Genomic DNA, 18,789 nt, shown 5'->3' with positions numbered 1-18,789 from the left:
GACGCGGCTCGGATTGTGCCTCCCTTTATTCTCCCTCGATCCTTTATTCGTCTGTAACCGCGACGAGGGAGAGGAAGAAAGAACCCGTAGTAGCTCACAGATCGAGAACACGGGCGCAAAAAACCTGTCCGGCATAATCGCATTATCGGTCACATCTTGCTCGATTTCTGTGTTCGCTTATTGTTAGTGGAATTAAACCTGACGATTGTTCCATTATTAAGAGTAATGTGATTGTCCTCGAGAGTAAATAAATAAACTTGGAAGTTGCGGATGCCTGAATTTTCTATGAAAGTAAAATAAGAAGTGCAAGGACACAATGTACATAAAAAATTTTATATATATTCATTAAAATTATATATACTATATATCTATATTTTACATATAATAAATATTTAATATATTAATATATGTATATATTAATAGAAATAAAATTTACTCAATTTACTTTCTTCGGTTTTAAATATATATTATTTATATATAATAAAAATTAATATATAAACAATACCAGATACCTTGTATAATTTAAAAATTACGTTTTTTCAAAATACGTAATGAAAAAATTGAAATGCAAAATTGAATTATATAAATTGTTTTTTCTTTTTATTATAGCTAATAATACTCAAACAAACTTTAAAATACTAATTTTAATAACTGTGAATATAAGCCTAAAGCGACAACCTATATTCGCTTGTACAAATTCAGTTCAATATTGTGTCGAATGAGAGTGACTAATCGCAGTCACTACCGACTGGACGTATCATTGGACGTATATCGACGGATCAAGTGAACTATCGTACTCATTTTTCTCAATTTCCTTTGTTTTTTTATTCTCTTTCCTTTTTTACTTTACTGACATGGGAGTTATGCGGGCAAATATCGGGATGTGTATCAATGCGATCGCGTTCGTGAATGAGTAAAACTTAAAGATTAAGAGACACAAAATTATCCGCTTAATTATTATACACAACGTAGTGGTATCTAGTCTCGGGTATTCGCTTCTTTACCAGAAGAAGAAGGAGGAGATGAGGCGATTCAGTGCAAGGTGGCCCATCCGATCGCGCGCGCGCGATTATACGATAACTCTCTTGCGTGCGGACGAAAATGTTCACGATGAAAGTTAGGCCATATTTGTGCCTCTTTGTATTGCTTGTTCAAAGCGCCACGAGTGGATGGACAGCCCTGCGCATCATCCGTATTTCTATAGACTGTCTTTTGCTGGTTCCTTTTTTTTTATCTCGTAGAAAAATTATCTAAAAACGCGTGATGCCGATGCGAGAATGTACAAATGCGCTCTCTATAGCTGCATATATAATATATAAACGGTGAAAAAAAAAACACATCGGCACGTTAATATCAGGATAATATACAATGAAGGATTCGCACGGTAAACGGGCACACGTTGGATCACGTTATTGAGATTCATGATTTTTGCGTTGACTCTTTTTATAGCATTTCGTTCTGGAACGGCGATCGTAATATCTTTATAAATAACAAATGTTCGACGAATATTAAAGTTGGAAAGTTGAGGGAGGAACGCTAATTGTCAACAACTTGATGGACTATCCTCGCTTGTTCCCACTATCGCTTAACAGTAAGACAGTCGATATGATGGAGATGTAGAATGTAATATGATCGCGATTGAGCTAATCGAATGAACACTTTGTATGTTACGAAATAATTGAGTGAGATTCTATAAAATGTATAGATTCTATAAACTATAAAAAGAGTCAAGTCTTAACATTTTTCGGGGTAACGTGTGCTCGTTATACAATGAACACTCTTTAATAAGTCACGAATCGTTTCCCTTGTCAACGCAATCTAATATCAAGCAGAATAGCGGTAGATATTCACGTCCTCCGCTGAGGTAGCATAAATACCTCGGAAACACAGTCGAAAGACCGCGACAGCTGCCGCAAAGCGCGCGTCTATTATAGATACAATCGCGTAAAACCGCAAATGATTTTCTATACAAAGTATAAAATTATAAAAAAAGAAAAAAATACAAAAAAAGAATAATACAACGTACGAAAGTACGAGCTGCTCGTGCGAAAGTATTGGAAGTTTGTATATATATGTATATATATATGTATACGATATTAGCTCTCTCAACGCGTCTAACTGATGGTTCAACGTGCAGAATGAATGAATCTCGCTATATTTCAGTAAATATTGACGCTAGCGCAATAGAAAAATACTCTAAAAATGTAAACGCGCTCGTGTGCATGTGTTGTGTATGTGTGACTTGGACATCGAGATTCGAAACATTTTCTCAATTTCGTGATGATTATTGCCCCAACGGTCGTACATTAAGATAATAATCTGCGAATGCGATCTTATATTTGTCTATGTAATTGCGGTTTCGATTGCAAATTCAGAGATTGCACTATTGTACTATTGGTTATGCACCGATATTAGATTGTCTCGCATATCGTTAATATCGCCTGCGTTATTACGTTTCTCGTTTATGATATATATACATATATATACCTACGTATACCATAAATCTACAAATTGTAGTATTGAGACTATCGAGTGAATTCATAAATAATTTTTTCGGTCGAAGAAAGTATGCCGACATTTGTCCAATCTTTATCGTCGTAACCGCCTAGAAGTTTATGTTCTATCTAATTAACGCAAGCTTTCTTCAAACGTTAAAAAGTGATAACATTATAACGGAGATATATAATAATACGAAAACGCTCATTTCTTATTACGATGAGCCAATATTACGCATTGAATCGAGACACAAGTAACTTCCACTCTTTTTCTTTACTTTCACATAAGATATTCATCTGTCTAGTCTTTTTGCTGAAATATCCGACTTGTGTGTGACATGGGTTTTGGTCCTTCGTCAAAACCGTCAAGAAAACGAGCTACCGTTGCTGGCTCTTTCAAAGTCATATCTTCGGAAAGAGACTGATTCCACGCTAGTCAAGTTGGTACCATAAAATATTTTTTCAGCCGTCGTCGTAACATTAGTCTTTTGCTTGAATTCCTAAACCATCATATGGCGAATGCCCTTCTAAGTTTTCCATTCTATTCATTTTGAAATCACACTTTACGCCTTCTTTCTTCTTTCGGTAATGAATATCTGACACCGCTGTCGTCACAGTATTAGCTCTAGCGTCACATATTGCTGCTAACACGAAAAGAAGGGACGTTTACCCGCTAGTAGAAAATAAAGATCACTCGCCACGATGACACGTTCGGAGGATATTCCGAAAAGATGAATATTTAGTGGAAATTATTTATGATCTCAATCCAATAATTAGAAAGAAATCTTAATCGTGTGACGTCCAAGTCACCTGTACAGGATGTTCGGCAAAAAAGACCGTAACAAATATATTTCAATTAGAAGATAATTCTGTAGCATAAGAACGTCCTTTATAAGAATTTATCGTGAAAAAATCCTGTCCTGTTCGGTATAAGATATATCATTTAAGAATACTATACCTCGTGATTCTTCGTACATACGTATCATAAATATTATACACTTTGTACCTATCTTTGTTTCACTTTATCTTTGTACCTGACATATTTGCTCGCGACACTTTTGCAGACAACCTGTACATCGCATTGACTACATTAACTTAACGGTTATCTAAACAAATTGTACAAATTGTACTTAAAGGTCTAAATAAATTTTAACATCTTATACACTAAGTCATAATAATTATAGTTGCTTTGTTGTAATCGTCGCGTCTTTTTAAGAATTACTCGCATAATAATTCATAATTAATATATATATATATATAATGTCTCTCTTTTTTCCTCCCTCTCTCTTTCTATATATATATATATATATATATATATATATATTTATATATTTAATATCTTCTCATATATTAAATAATCATATAGCATTATCTCTTATGATTATTGGATTATAATCATTGGATTATAATAAAATTACCAAAAAAGCAAAGTAAACTGTCATAAAAATAAAAGGGTTTTCGTCGAAGCATATTTCACATACAAAAGCAACAGTTACTTATAGAGGCCTTGCGATTTTTGTTACCTACTTATAGTGCATATACAATCTTCTTTTTAATAGTACTTTACTCTTTACTATCCCTCGCATATCCTTATTGTTCGCGCATACACGCGCTCCACGTGTGTGTCAAGTGTGTTTGTTAATAATGAAAGTGTAAGTGCATGATAATTATAGATTATTATTCGTTCATTTAGATTTGGCCCTTCCTCGGCAGAGTAAAAATTGATCGCGGCTAAAGGTTCTTAGTGTAACCGTCCAATACGAGATTAAAGTTAAAATCAGTCGAAGCCAGATTGTGACACTATCTTTTACAGTGATACTTCATTTTCAAGATTGCATGTAATGATGTAAATACACACAGCAACACAAATAATTTTAATATATTCGTACATTGTATTACTCGTTATTTTCAATATCAATAATTTAATTTTACTTATGCATATGAGTAACAGCAAAAAATTTTTAAATATTTCCTATTACATTGTATCGATTTCAATGAATTTGTTTTAAATGCAAGCGCTTATCACGAAGATTACATTTCGTCACTATAATCTATTTAAAGCAAGCCATCACTTTTGCAAATCGCATATTAGAAATAAGTAAGTCATTATTGTAGATATTTATAAGTCCAATATAGGCACTAAGATTTCAATTTCTTGTGAATATATTTTAATACGTAGTTACTCAACATAATGTTACTGTGTTAAAAGAATTATGAAATTGAATTTTGCAGTTTCATCATTTATTTATACAAGTACTTAAACCTTTTAAATATAATTTTCTTCTGTACATTCATGTCTAACCTTTTTATACTCTCTGATAAAAAATATTCTTTTTCTTTTTTAAAATAAATTTTGAAGTAATTTTTAAATGTTATTATTCGTATCCGTTTGGATTATTTCAACATTGCAAAATGTCTTCGCTTATTAACATAGTATGTATAAAAGGTAATAAAAAAATTTAATTTAGAAAAATAATAGACAAACAAATTTCTAATGACAAGGAATAAACAAAGAAATTAGTTTGACAAAAATAAACAATTTTAAAGGCGATTCAAGTACTTGCATCAAAATAAGCAACGTTTAATTTTAATAAAATCAATTTCGAAATTATTTTAATTACAGCAGAATATTGATCGCTACATTAAAATATATATACACGTTAGAAACTAACGCGCGAAATTTAGAAATTCTATTGTAAAACATTGGATACTACATGCAGTCTTAAAGTTACTTCGCATCTGCACGAGCTCGGAATAACACGGAGATCCAATTCGTATATCTTGTCACCAATCAAAGTGTCTAATTCAACCTGGCTTTGTCAAAGATATTACGGTCAATGCTAGAATAGTTTCTACGGTACTATTTCCATAAATAGCTTGCACGCTATGAAACACCTATAATGTTCTTGGGTTTTATAATTAATATAGAGATATGGTTGATCGTCAGCACTTGCGACAACGTATATAAAGTAAATAATAATCGTCATAACAAAAAATTTCTTTCACATTTCCGTTGTATATTTAAAAAAAAATCTAATTAAAAAATTTGGAATGTTTGTAACATTTTAGTTCAATTGAAACTCAAAATCATATTTGTTGCATATTGACGATCTACATTACTCTGAATGTTTCAAGTCATGTTTCCTACAGAAACTATAAAACCCAAAACCCAGTCTAATTGGCAGTATAGTGTTGGACATTGCGCCCAGCGCAAGGTGCATAGCAGAGCTGCTGCAATAGCTAAGGATCGGGAGGATCCTTAACCGTAACGAGAAAAAATTTTTTATGCGGCTTTGATTAAGTTAGTTGCGGATGTTACACATACGTGGCCATAGTACCAGTTGGAATAGATGGTGTCTCATCTGGTCTACCTTTAGGTCCGTATTGTCCAATGAAGGATCCATCCTCCGTAAAACGCCCTAGAACAAACGAATTTTATTATTTATAAAGAAAATATATAAAAATATAACGTTATGCAGGTATATATACACAGAGGTTCTTTTTTCGTTTTCAAATCAAGTAATAATGAATATTGCTATAAACATCAGCATGCAGTTTTATACAAATATAATAATATATTAATTTCCAAATTATTTCGTCGGAGCATAAATGCATCGATTTAAGTGTTAAAAAAACGTGTGCGACGCATGACTTCGTGTTCAGGAAAGTGATCGATTCGTAATCGGCAGATCTTGATCTTGACTCTCACCTCATGCATGTCTAAGATTAATTAAAGAGTGGATTATGAGTAAAAAAAAAGCGTGAGATGAATGATAACCCGTTTCAGAAACTTATATTTCGTATACTTGAACTGTTTCGTCTCAAGAATATGTTTGATGAACTTACCTTAGACTAGAGTGGCAAATGCCTGCGAATTTGGTTCCTGCTTACGCTGTCGGCCATACTGACCAATGAAAGAACCATCTTCGTTCATGCCCTCTGTATCGAGTCAAGCAATGAAGCAAATAAAATATATAACAAAATATGCATGACAAATTGAAAATAAAATAGTCTAAAGCGAACATATAAACGAATACGACTTATGCAACTGCGGCTGCAAAGTGTATGCAAAAGGAAGCAATAACATGATATAAGAAAAATTTAAAATGTGAAAGTAAACTCAGCTGTGACATATGAGATTCGTAAATTTCATTTTGCTCTCTAAGATTAAAAATATTACGAAAATATTAAAATTTAGTGCATTTCTACGTTGCAACAATAATTCACAATAATACATACCCTATTTTATAAACGTCAAATTCTTCTAAACTTTTTTTAATTCCTCCATTCTCAACTGATATCTACTAATTCAACTTACTCCCCTTGCACTGCTCTTTCTACTATCTTTTTGCTACTTTGCGATGCATAAATTATACATACGCATGGTATATTCGGTTTTTCATTTGTTTCTTGATTTTATGGATTGAGCGCACAATATTCTATGCATGTGCCGTTAGAATGAGTAGCGATCGAAAAAATGAAAATAGAGGGTTTGCTCAATCCCGCCGATTTAAAGTTAGACATGTATAGACGCGACTAATCAATTGTCATAGTACTTGATACTCGAAAAACACGTACAACAAACATCTTTAATTACATGCTACTTTTTCATATCACAAGGACTATTCTAATATTATATATATTTTTAACAATTCCAAGTAGAATTTTAAACCTATTACCTGTATCACCATCGCCATACTCCGCCATGGAATCGGTGTCGGATTCAGGATGTTTACCATCCACATGAGAAGAAGATGCCAAGGACGCGCGTCCGCCGGCCGATTTGGTGTCCAACGGTTGCGAATACTCATGGAATCCACCCTCGTCGGGATAATCCCCTCGTCCGGCAGCCAGTTCTCGTTCATGCACCGCGTACTTTCCGCCTCGATTTCGTTTAATCACGCAAACGATTATCAGCACCAAAAGGAGAATAGCGATCGCTAGCATCATTCCTTCAGCGAAAATATCACAATCTTGACATATACCAGTCATAGAAAAAATTGGTCTAAAAATTAAGAAGAAAAATATTTACCTATGAACCAGCCAGCCGTCGCAACATTTTCCTTCGGTTGAATAATGGGTCCTTCGCTACTCGTCACTACTTCTTGGAAAGCACTCTCGCTTATGTAGTCTCCGTCGACAGCGACGACTGACATCACATAGGTTTCACCGCTTTGAAGACCGCGAACCTGCGTGATTTATAGCATTTTTTAATAATCATATAATTATATTTATCTTATTTAAAGATAAATATATAGATAAAATCAAAATAAATGAATACAATATTAATCAGAGTTTGGACATGATAGTCACTCTAATACACAAGACCGGAAAAAATTCTGATTAATAGAGCTTGTTATGAAGATGTCAAGAAGCCTTGTGTGCATAAATTTATCATTACCATAAACATACCTCAATAGTATTCGACTGAAACTCGGGATCCGTCTTCAAAAAGATCGTTTCGCCTTTCATCTTGTACTTGACGAAAAAATGACTTCCCGGATTACCGTTCAAATTCGGCAACCAAATGACTCTTACGTGTGAATATCCATTCTCCACTGGTATAGTTTCCCACGTAAATTGTGGGATGTCGGGTCGTTGAGACGTTCTAGTCTTTTGCTCGATAAAATAGCTACAAAAATACATTAAAACTATAAGTAACATACATGACAAAAATGACATAAAATAATGTTTACAAATGTTACTGATATTTAACTTCGTTCTTATATAGCTCATGCGACACTTACTCATTGCCTTCACCAACTCTGGTTGTGGCACGTATGTGAACGCGGTAAATCGTATCAGGCGCTAATGCGGCTAATTTGGCACTCGTAGCTTGTGGCTCCATAACATGCGGCTTTCTCTCAAGTAACGTTCCCAACTTTGTGCCGTTCACAACCTGATAATAAATTCTATATCCGGTTAAAATACCATTCGGTTCCGCGGGTCTCGTCCACACTAGGAACAATGCACTGGATCCCATAGGGAATGCTTCTAAACTGAGCACTGTCCCTGGTACTCCTTCCGGTGTGTCAAAGCTTAAAGTCTCGGACGCAGGACCGGTGTACCTGCACAAAATAAACATTATTTAAAGACAAGATAGCTATGAGAAGCAAAATATATGATAGCAATATATAATCGAAGTGTTATTACCTGCCGTTGTAAGCGAGTATTCTCACGAAATTTTTACTATATGGAACGAACTTCGTGATTAACGCGTGCGTTTTATTTCCACCACGAATATCCATCTCGCGCATTCCCTTCTCACCGTCCTTCTCCGTCCACGTTTGAATCTTATATCCTTGCAATTCGCCCCTTACCGACTCCTCGGGTACCGGACTCCATGACAGCTGAGCGGTTGTACTCGATTTTATTTGATTCAGTGTAAAATTGCCGGGTGCTTGCAAGGGTACTGAAATAGCAATTTAACGTTTTATGAGCATAGTCGATGTATTAATAATTAATCTTAGTATATAATAACAATAACAATTATAATAATAAAGTCAATTTTATCAGTGAATTACCGTCTTCTCCAGAGTATCCGATAATTTCATTGGCTGCAGCTTTACTCTCTCCTTTCGCGTTCGAAGCGATGACCTTAATTTTGTATCTTTGATAAGTAGGTTGATTGTCCACGAGATAATTATTTTTCCTCCAATCATATATATCAGCTGTAGCCCATGTCTCACCCGGTATATCTCTTTTGTAATATACCCTGTATTTAAAGTGGGGGGCATTATGCTCTATTTGCGGCATGGTTGTCCATGAAATAACCAAATTTTGAGGCGTTGTACCCTTGCCCATAATATTGTCTGGATTTTTGTAAGGAACGTCTTGTTCGGTGGTACAAACATCGCTGTGTGGTGACGGTAGAGAAGGGCCTGAGAATTAGAAAATAATATCAATACATTAGTTTAACATATTTATCCTAAAGAAGAGATAATAGCCATAGTAAATTGACTCGAAAATTGTGTAATTAAGATCTGAATTATATATTATTATTATACATATATGTACATAATTATACATCATTGCAATTTATTCATTTCAAAATAGTCTTTTAGTTTTCAAGCGTTTTCTCACCTATTTTATTCCATGCAAGAACGCGGAATGTGTAATTGGCCCAAGGTGACATAGACACTTCGTATGTCTGGTCTGTAGCTGGGACGAAATCTTTGGCTATCTCCCAGGTATCTGGTGCAAAAGTGGTGTTGTATTGGATCGTGTAGCGCAGAATGGGAGATCTGTTATCTCCCATGGGTGTCCATTGAACAAAGGCCGCTTTAGACATGCATTTAATGCCGATTAATCTTGGCGCATTAGGTACATCCTGAACTATCAGCGTCGCTTGTGCTCTCGCTTCGTCGAGATCAGTGCGGGCGACGCACGTATAGATACCGGAATCCAGTTCGGTCGTCTTTGTGATCATTAGAGAATAGTCGGTACTTCGTACGAATCTCGGTTCCATCTCAAAGTCTATTGGTTCACCATTGCTCAACCAGTCTATGGTTAGAGGTAGACTGGGATCAGTAACGGCATTGCACCTAGAACAAACAGAAAAGAAATTAAGCGAAACCTCCTAATTATACATCAGGAGATAACAGATTTACTTTTACTTCTATCGAGATTTCAATATTTTTTTGAAAAATTTTACCTGAATGTGGCAGTGGAGCCCGCTGCAACCTCGTAGTCCTCCGGCTCATCCGTTATCTTGGTGTGTTCTTTCACCACCAAACTGGCGGACGCATTCACTTCGCCGAATTTATTGGAAGCGTAGCACGTGTAAGTACCAGCATCCAGGAATATCACGTTCTCGATTTCCAAATCGCCTATATCCAAAATCTTGTAACGACCGCCGGTCAATTCTTGCCCGTTCCTGACCCACTTGACCTCGGGCTTGGGTGCGCCGAAAACGCGGCACGTAATCCGGATGGTTTTGCCGTCGACCGTGCTCAAGTTCATGGGCGGTTGCGTGATATCCGGATAGAGCGCCAACACGTTCACATATACGTCTTTGTAAACGTATCCCAACGAGTTGGTAGCGTTACATCCATAATTTCCCGTGTCTTTTTTCACCAGCCTCTCGATGACAATAGAATTCGCCGTGACTTTTCTCCGGTTATTCGGTGGCGCTTCAGATATCGGTTTACCGTTGTAAATCCACTTGATCTCGGGAACGGGCACGCCGCTGGCCTCGCACTTGATTTCGGCAGTCTCGTCCTCCGCAGCGTTCACGAACTCCGGCTCAACGGTGAAATATGGTACGGCCATTACTTGCAGATTTATGGAATACGACTGGGCTGTTCCTACTCCGTTCGATGACTCACAGGTGTATTCGCCCCCGTCCTCGAAATTGACGTGTTTTATGACGAGAGATTTTCCGTAATTTCCTTGAATTACTCTATCGCTCGGTCTGAGCAACGCGCCATTTTTGCTCCAAACTATCTGCGGTAAAGGCGTTCCTCCGAATATGCAGTATAGCTCTACCTTCTTGCCACGCAGAGCAACCTCATTTTTCCTGCTGACGTACTGCCTTTCAGGGGGATATTTGTTCTGGCCGGCGGACGCGCCTGTAGAAATTACGTTTAACAAAACCTTATTGCCTACTTTGTATTCGTTTCTGAACACAGATGTGGCGGCACAAGCATAGTAAAAGTCATCCGAAGCGTCGTTTCTCGTAACATTGCTGAACCAGAGATTACCCTCCGGATCGAGAGTCATCCTTGAGTTATTGATTGACTTGATACCACCAGCGATATCCTGTATCAGCCAATAAACATTTGGCTTAGGCCAGCCATCGGGTGGTTGGCAGGTAAGTTTGAAGGGGGAACCCTCGTTCGCGTTTAAAGTTATTGGGTTTTCGTCCTTGAACGAATTTAATTCGGCCTTTCGAACGAACACCGAATTCGACGTAGCTATGCCCCATTCATTTTCGGCGAAGCACTGATACTGTCCCAAGTCTTCGTCTCTCGGTCTTGAGATTACCAAAGTTCCTCTGCCAGGTTGTTGAGAAATGCGGTCGTCATACGCCGGCCACTCAAAGTTCTTTCCATTTTTAATCCAACGATACCTATATAAAATCATCTAATATCAAAATTTCTTCCGACACATGTAATATACATCACAAATGCTTCTAGCGCAATAATAATAAATATAATAATAATTATATATATTTGCACATAAATTATTAAGATTTAACATCGATGGAACATGTTAAATACAACATACAAGCTTTATACCTTGCTCCCTCTCATTTATAAATAAATTTCTTTTTATAAATAAAAACTATATACATTAGATAATAGTTTATAAAAAACCCTGCCAACGCCCATACGGTTAGATAAGTCAGACATCTGTATTAGCGACGATTATTTCACACATATTAAAGCTATGAGATCATCTTTGTAATTAAGATCGGCTAGTTGCAACCGGCTACCTTACACTGTACGAAATGAATAAGCCCGACAAGTGCAATGAAACTTCATGAATGAGATATTCCGAAAGTACATTTTCCGTTCTTGAGCAATTTAACAAGTGTGACAAGTCATATTTACATAATAGCTATTTCCTTGATAGCACTTGTAGGCATTATCTAATAATACCATCAGACAGCGCATAAAGTGACTTAAAGAAATGTATTCTACATGTGATAAACAAGCTCTAAAAAAAGCAAGAAAATGCAGATACGTACGTTGGAACTGGCTCTCCCTCGGCTTCGCATTCAATCAGAAATGGTTTGTCATTCTCGTTGACTTTTGTTTGAGCCACTTGAAACAGCTGCTCGTCCGTTGGCGGCTGTTTAGATATTCGTGGCGGTGATTGAACTAATAAACGAAAAATGTATTAGATCCAAAACGATTACGCCCCATTGAAATAAAGAGAGAGATAAACTAGTAGAAAAGAAACACACAAATATATAATCTAAAGAAGAAAAGGACAAGAGGCATTTATGGATTTATGTTCAATGTAATGAAACTCCGCTATGACAGATAATCTTCATGATTTTTAACTTAAGTATGGTAAGGGTCAGCCACAGCTCACTACAACTTAATTGAAATAAATATACCACATTAAAAAGATTTATAAAAAGAATGGAAACAGAGACACATGGTAGGACAAATCTAACGTTCTTTAAAATATATGTACAAATACATACAGACACTTTGAAAGTAACGAATCTGGGATCTAACAGAAATAATATTCTACATTTTGTATATTGGAATCGTGTTATGTTGTATTATGTATATGTTGGAATTATGTTGCATTGCATATGTAAAATAATATAAAGTATAATAAAATATTCACATAGAAACGATTTAAAATGTTTTTATGTTTAATGTTTCGTTAATGTATGTGTTCATGTTCTAACAGCCGAAGGTAATCTATACACAGATGTAATTGCGTGAATGTACAAATATTGAGTGTATAGTCTGGACCCGTACAAATGGGTACAGATGTAAATGTGCGAATACACCAAAACATAGCAACTCCGTGTAGAGAATTTATTAATATTCTGTGGCAAAATATGGTTTTGCGTGAATAAAAGGTCGCTTGTAATAGAAAGCACGATTATGAAAAACGGTTTCCATAATAGTGTGTTTCACCTTCTACATTATCCGGGACACGTACTATAATTGAAAATCAAAAATCATAACTTTAATGGCAAGATTCATTGAAATTCGTAGCGTAATAGAATAAAAGTCTTAGTTATATGGTCGACCATAATTTGAAGGGTATTTACGGGCGATCAAATTATTTATACTCACTTATAGCTGATGCGCCAAGCACCAGCGTGGAAACAATACACACGGCGAGTCTCATTGTCACTTCGCGTTTAGAAAACTGAAACAATAATATTTCTTTTATCAAAAGGTTTTTTCTTAATCAGAATTATGAGAAATAAGAGCAACTTCGATTAACTTAAGCCAAATTCGGATTAGTTTAAGCCATCATAATCACTCACGTCAAAATTTCTACCTGTTAATAATTTATCGTCTCTATAATTTTTAATAATCCACGTTAATAAAATAGTACAGATAAGTTAATAGAAGTCACCCTAAAAAATGAGGAGAAAAGCAGAAATGTATTAAATAATTTACAAGCAGCTTTTGTATCATATCGCTTGCACAATAGCTACCCAGATCGTTTCTCCGAGTGTCACATGAGAGACGCGACGTAATATTTTAAAGTAAAGAAGAAAAGAAGAGAAACCGTCCTTTTGCACTTTACTACGATATACTTGACGAGCAGCGTTCATATGCCGGGTCGTGTTTAATGTGAATAACAGACGAGAAATGAAAAGAATTTACTCGAAACGGATCTTCGCCCGCTGAGGACAAAAATCAATAAAAAAAAAATCATTATCTTATCTTAATAAATCAATACGTCCTAATACTAAACAGTGATTAGTCTGTGACAAACGATTCTATTATGCTTTTTCTGAGGGACGAGCAAGGGACGGATGTGCTACCAAAAAAAGCAGGCTCTTTATTATTCCCTGTTGGAGATATTTGGGGGAGAAAAAGTAAAAGTTTTTAAAATCATAAAACGTAAAATGCAAATTGGAGGTTTATATATTACAGTAAAAGAGCAAATCGGTGATCATACATTTACAGTTTATACATATACTAATTTTACCAGCAAATAAAATATTAAAAGACAAGTGTTGAAAAACATTTGATACATTCACTATAACAAAATATGCACTGGCTATTTTAATTCAGCAAGAGCGTACGCAAAGAACAGACAATTCAAGTGAATATTGTAGTTCCCCACGTTGCAATAAATAAAAACTGTATTTCAAATAATATAAGACTATTTATCCATCTTTCTTTATATCTTTGAGAAATTTCTCTTTCAGTTTTCTGGGAACATTTATTTTAGATATATTATCAGTATTATCACGGAGATTATATTATAGTTTATACTTTTGTCTCTTTATTTCAAATAAACAAAAAAAATCAAAAAACATCAAATTGTAGTCCAACTAGTAAACCATTTGTCAACAAGATATGCAATTCGCAAAGCATTTGTATCAATTGGTACGTTTTTATAGCGTTTTAGAAAGTATGTATAAAGGTCGGTACGAAAGTAATGCCTCCTTAGAAAATTTTATTTCTGAAACTATGATTTTTACATGAAATAATGGTCAATCTTTATTGCGTACGCCGTTGTTTTTATACATGATCTCCATTTTTTCCTATGCCCTTTTGCCATCTATAAATCAGATGCTCTGGAAAATGTCCACAAAGTGCCTTCAATGGGTGGTAATCAGAACTGAAAAAAAGTGTTGGTCAAGAGAGAGAGAGAGAGAGAGTCAAAGCAAAGATTTGTATCGCACTGGTATACAGCGTCTGACTCACAAAAGGTAAAAGTACATAGAAAAAAAAAACATGAAAATTATGTGAAAAAAATAAGTGTGCACAATAAAAACTGACCATTATTTCATGTAAATAGAAATATCCAGAAATAAAATTTCCTAAAAATAAAAAAAATTAGAAGACATTTACATTCGTATCGACCCTCGTATATTATATAATAGTTTTCTAATAACAATGTTTATTAGTAGTAAATCTTTTCAGTCTTCTCAAACTCTTAAGTAATTATATATCTATACATTTACTAATCAATCTTAAGTAATTATATCTATACATTTACTAATAAATATATAAATACAATTATTGAATTTTACTCTTATATATTGCAACATACATTGTATATATTGGGATATCGCATTAGACATTGTTCGTTAACACTAGAACAATCAGCATTGAATGTATATTTAATTTTACCACATCCGTCAATTCGACAGGTATTTGAAAAAACATTTTATTTATTTTAAATTTCTTTAACTTAAATAATTAACAAACATAGCTGCAAAGATTTTTGTAGATTATTTTTATAGATTTAGTTCCAAAGATATTTAATATCTTAACAAAAACCTTTTTTTCATAGTTTTGATTCTATCAATAAGAAATAAGTAAGTATATAAATATATTTTGCAATAACAATATTTTCGAATTACCGTTACGTTCTAGAAACTGTTATCCACATTTTAAAATAAAATTTAAATTAGACGTTAGATCAATAAAATTACTTGTCACCAAAGAGAAATATACCTTTCACTAACATAACATGTGCTTATTGCACAACTTAGACAGCAAAGTGACAATGAAAATACGATTTTCCTAAATTGTTATCAAAATTCCGCATCATGTCGTAGAGAGAGAGAAAGAGAGTGTTGTTACTTGTTAGTATAAATAAGATCTTTTATATCTGGACAAAAATCAACCTAAATAACAACAAAAGCATCTTAACTCCCGAAAGCTACACTGGGATCTCAGGGACCAGGGACCAATTTTGGAACTATCTTTGGAACCATCATTTATATTTAGAATATTTAACATTATTGTTCGACTACCTCACTGACTTTTTTTGTTTACGGATTTAAATCACTCTGCGGTTGGGTCATGGAGTGAGACGGACGTGCTTCTCAACATAAATTTCTTAATCACTTCGATGTCTATACCGTGGTTTCTCGATATTTGACACGCAAAAACTTGTACGAATTTTATTTATCTCGCGATGTCTTTACAATTTTATATAGGTTATCTTTATAATCAGAAGAGAGAGAGAGAAGAGAGCTTTTCATTTTTTTTTCCCGCATAACCAAGTAACGCTTGTATGTATTGTAACATTGTCATCTGAAAAAGATCAAAATCCAGGGCCGAAACGTTGTGCTAATATAAGTAAACTTGGCCAGTTGGGTCGATTTTAAAAGACAACCACTTTGTTATTAATATTTTTTTATGTGTATTTTTTAGTAATAATTTTTATTTTGACCAATTCTGAGATTACCATCATACATCTCAGAATGTTTTACGATCGATTGGGGAAAAAAAAAAAAACATTACAGTACGTTGATTTTTTTTTTTTCCCCAAGCTTATGAGCAAAAAATGGCTGGGGTCCTCCAGATCCCAGTGGGGCTTACACGTATGCGAAAAATAAGTGTGGCCTGTGCAAGGATTAATAAAATCTCCGCAATTTAAGACGAGAAATCTGAAATTCGTCATTTTAACAAAATTGTTCCAGTGTTAAAGACATAAGATTGAAGACTCTTTGAAAGTCGCAGCACGCAACAGAGCACTCAGATTTTCCCCCGACTCCGTTAAAAAATATATAATCGCAGAAATTCGACGCATCCGGCGAACGCACCGGCACCGTCTGATCTTCTTCAATTAAGGAGTCGTGAACCCGGCGAATCCCCCGTGGCGTTTTTTTGCCGTTGCGGTAAACACAAAATTGCCCGCACACATGTATACACACAGGCGCGCGCGCGCGCGTGCGCTTAAAAAGCCTCGGCGTGATCGAAGCTGACCCAATTATCAGAAATTTTCAAATTCGCCGGGATGTTGTGGGACGGTGGTTGCCAATGGTGATGCGAAAAAATGGGCGTGCACCCGGCGCCGATAGGAACTTGAGAACTGGGAACGAGACAACGAGAGGAAGGAAAGAGGCAGAAAAAAAGATAGGCGAACGCGAGGCTGACGAGAGGCGGCGTATTTTCTCACAGTCACGTCGCTCTATCGATGCCCGCGCCCGCCGGGAACCGTCGTGACCGTCGGGAGGATCCGAGGGAGATTCGGGATTCGCTTGACTCGCCACTCGCCACTCTCGCCTCTCGCCCAGCCGATCCGTCGCGTTCGACGACGTCGCCCCACGATGATCTCACTCGCGTCGTGCGTCGTCCTTCGCGGGTCTCGCCCGACTCGCCTCGCCGTCGCCGTCCTCGCCGAGCGGAAGCGCGATCGAATTGACGATCCTCGCGTGTCGCGCGGGCGCGTCTCGGTCCGGTCGCCAGTCGCCAGGAGAGTCTCACAATACTCTCGGCAACTTGCCTGACTCTGCCACTGTCTGCCGCTCTGGCGCGGTAAAACGGGCGGCGACTGCGGCGAGTAAACGCGAAGGAACGGTAGGGCGAAAAGCGGGCACACCCGCGACGCGAGATCGCATTGATCGGGCCCGTCCGCTCCGCTTGCTCGTCATCGCGTCGATTAAAATCACGGGACTTACCGATCCTGGGCGTCCGGTCGCGCGGTCACGGTGCCGAGAACGTCGCTATCACCAGGGCATCGTCGAAAAAACTGCGGTCCGCGAAAAACCACCGACACTTCGGATACGTAACTTGGCCCGCTTGGCCGTACGGTACCGCGCTATTGTGCGTGTAAACGTCTTACCTGTGTACATACATACATACGTGCATGTGTGCGATACGCACCGCGCCGCGCTGCACTCGGGCCTCGCCACTCGCCAGCCAGTCCTCGATCCTCGATCCTGTCACCTCTCACCTCTCGCCGGTCTAGGAAAACTAGATGTAGGGAGGGCACCACGTCGGTAACGCTATCTGCTATACCGAAGGATAACTCGTTACCGACGAGGATAATTATACCGATAACACTCCACTGTTCATGTCTATCGAATTATTAAAGTTCATATACGCATTTGGTAGAAATGGTATGGTATGCATCGAAGATACTTATTTATTCCCCCCCCCCTCCCCCTTTCGAGACATTAAATTATGTTCTTTTTCAGTTGAATTCCTTGTACAGATCTTTTTTCTTTTCCTCCTCACGTAGGAAAGAAAAAGCGGAAAGATGAGCGTTGCAAGAAGTTCGGCTAAAGAACGGATTTGTTATCTTATTGCTAGTCTTTGTTATAATCTAATAAATATCTTATGTATTTTTATGTCTGTGAAAAATGTACAACATAATTAGCGTTAAAACCCAAACATTTTTTATATATAGCTTTAAGATGGTGACAAATAAACTATATTTAGTAACGTAATTCAAAGGTCTTCTCCCCAATATGTCGAAAAGCGAAGTAGAATTCATGTAGAAAATTCGACAAATATATCTGGATTTAATTAAAAATAATATCCAGGGATTGTGTTCGTATAACTGAAGAGAAATATTATCTTACACACGTTTCCTGATTTATTATTACGTGCAGCAGTTTTGAAACGAGAGAGAGAGAGAGAGAGAGAGAGAGAGAGAGAGAGAGAGAGAGAGAGAGAGAGAGAGAGAGAGAATACATACATCTTACGTAACTTATTTACATACAAATTGATCATAAATTTTATTCTGAATCCTTGTACTTTTCATTAACCCTCTGAGTTAAAATAAAAGAAAAAAAAAGATCAGCTTGATATACCGTGACTATAAAACGTAAAATTTTTTAACCAAAGAACCTTGAATCCTATTTTTAAGTTTATCAATTCTGGTATAGCTACATGTA

General features: G+C 36.3%; 1 protein-coding gene and 1 long non-coding RNA gene across 13 annotated transcripts; one reads left to right on the top strand and one right to left on the bottom strand.

The window, feature by feature from the left end:
• Positions 1-573: 573 nt before the first annotated feature.
• On the bottom strand, positions 574-17,794 carry Nrg (Neuroglian). Of its 12 annotated transcripts, XM_077411197.1 has the most exons (14): positions 17,733-17,765; positions 13,262-13,337; positions 13,100-13,123; positions 12,187-12,319; positions 10,150-11,565; positions 9,579-10,039; positions 9,020-9,376; positions 8,649-8,907; positions 8,243-8,563; positions 7,908-8,127; positions 7,528-7,684; positions 7,175-7,447; positions 6,342-6,434; positions 574-5,914 (listed from the first exon to the last, which is right to left on the bottom strand). In XM_077411197.1, the coding sequence occupies exons 1-13, from the start codon at positions 17,748-17,750 to the stop codon at positions 6,343-6,345; spliced, it is 3,807 nt and encodes a 1,268-aa protein (XP_077267323.1). In that variant the 5' UTR covers positions 17,751-17,765; the 3' UTR covers positions 574-5,914; position 6,342. The 12 variants fall into 12 exon arrangements, with proteins under 12 accessions (XP_077267323.1, XP_077267324.1, XP_077267322.1 ...); XM_077411198.1 differs by lacking the exon at positions 6,342-6,434 and having other exon boundaries at positions 17,753-17,794; XM_077411196.1 differs by lacking the exon at positions 6,342-6,434.
• Positions 17,746-18,592, top strand: LOC143900186 (uncharacterized). Its single transcript, XR_013257730.1, has 2 exons — positions 17,746-18,014; positions 18,088-18,592. It is a non-coding gene; the product is annotated as an uncharacterized LOC143900186 (long non-coding RNA).
• The last annotated feature ends 197 nt before the right edge of the window (positions 18,593-18,789 follow it).

Source organism: Temnothorax americanus, unplaced genomic scaffold (genome assembly GCF_048541705.1).
Source record: "Temnothorax americanus isolate GAGA-0224 unplaced genomic scaffold, ASM4854170v1 Scaffold3, whole genome shotgun sequence".
Lineage (NCBI taxonomy): Eukaryota > Metazoa > Arthropoda > Insecta > Hymenoptera > Formicidae > Temnothorax > Temnothorax americanus.
Note: the sequence above shows the minus strand (reverse complement) of the source record. Positions and strands in the feature narration are given on the sequence as shown.

What these genes read in the sequence shown, in the direction of transcription:
- Nrg (XM_077411196.1), bottom strand. An exon ending in GCTTGGCGCATCAGCTATAA is followed by an intron (nt 13,124 to 13,261) that starts GTGAGTATAAAT and finishes TTTCAATTATAG; the next exon opens with TACGTGTCCCGGATAATGTA. An exon ending in GACGGCTGGCTGGTTCATAG is followed by an intron (nt 7,448 to 7,527) that starts GTAAATATTTTT and finishes TTTTCGCTGAAG; the next exon opens with GAATGATGCTAGCGATCGCT.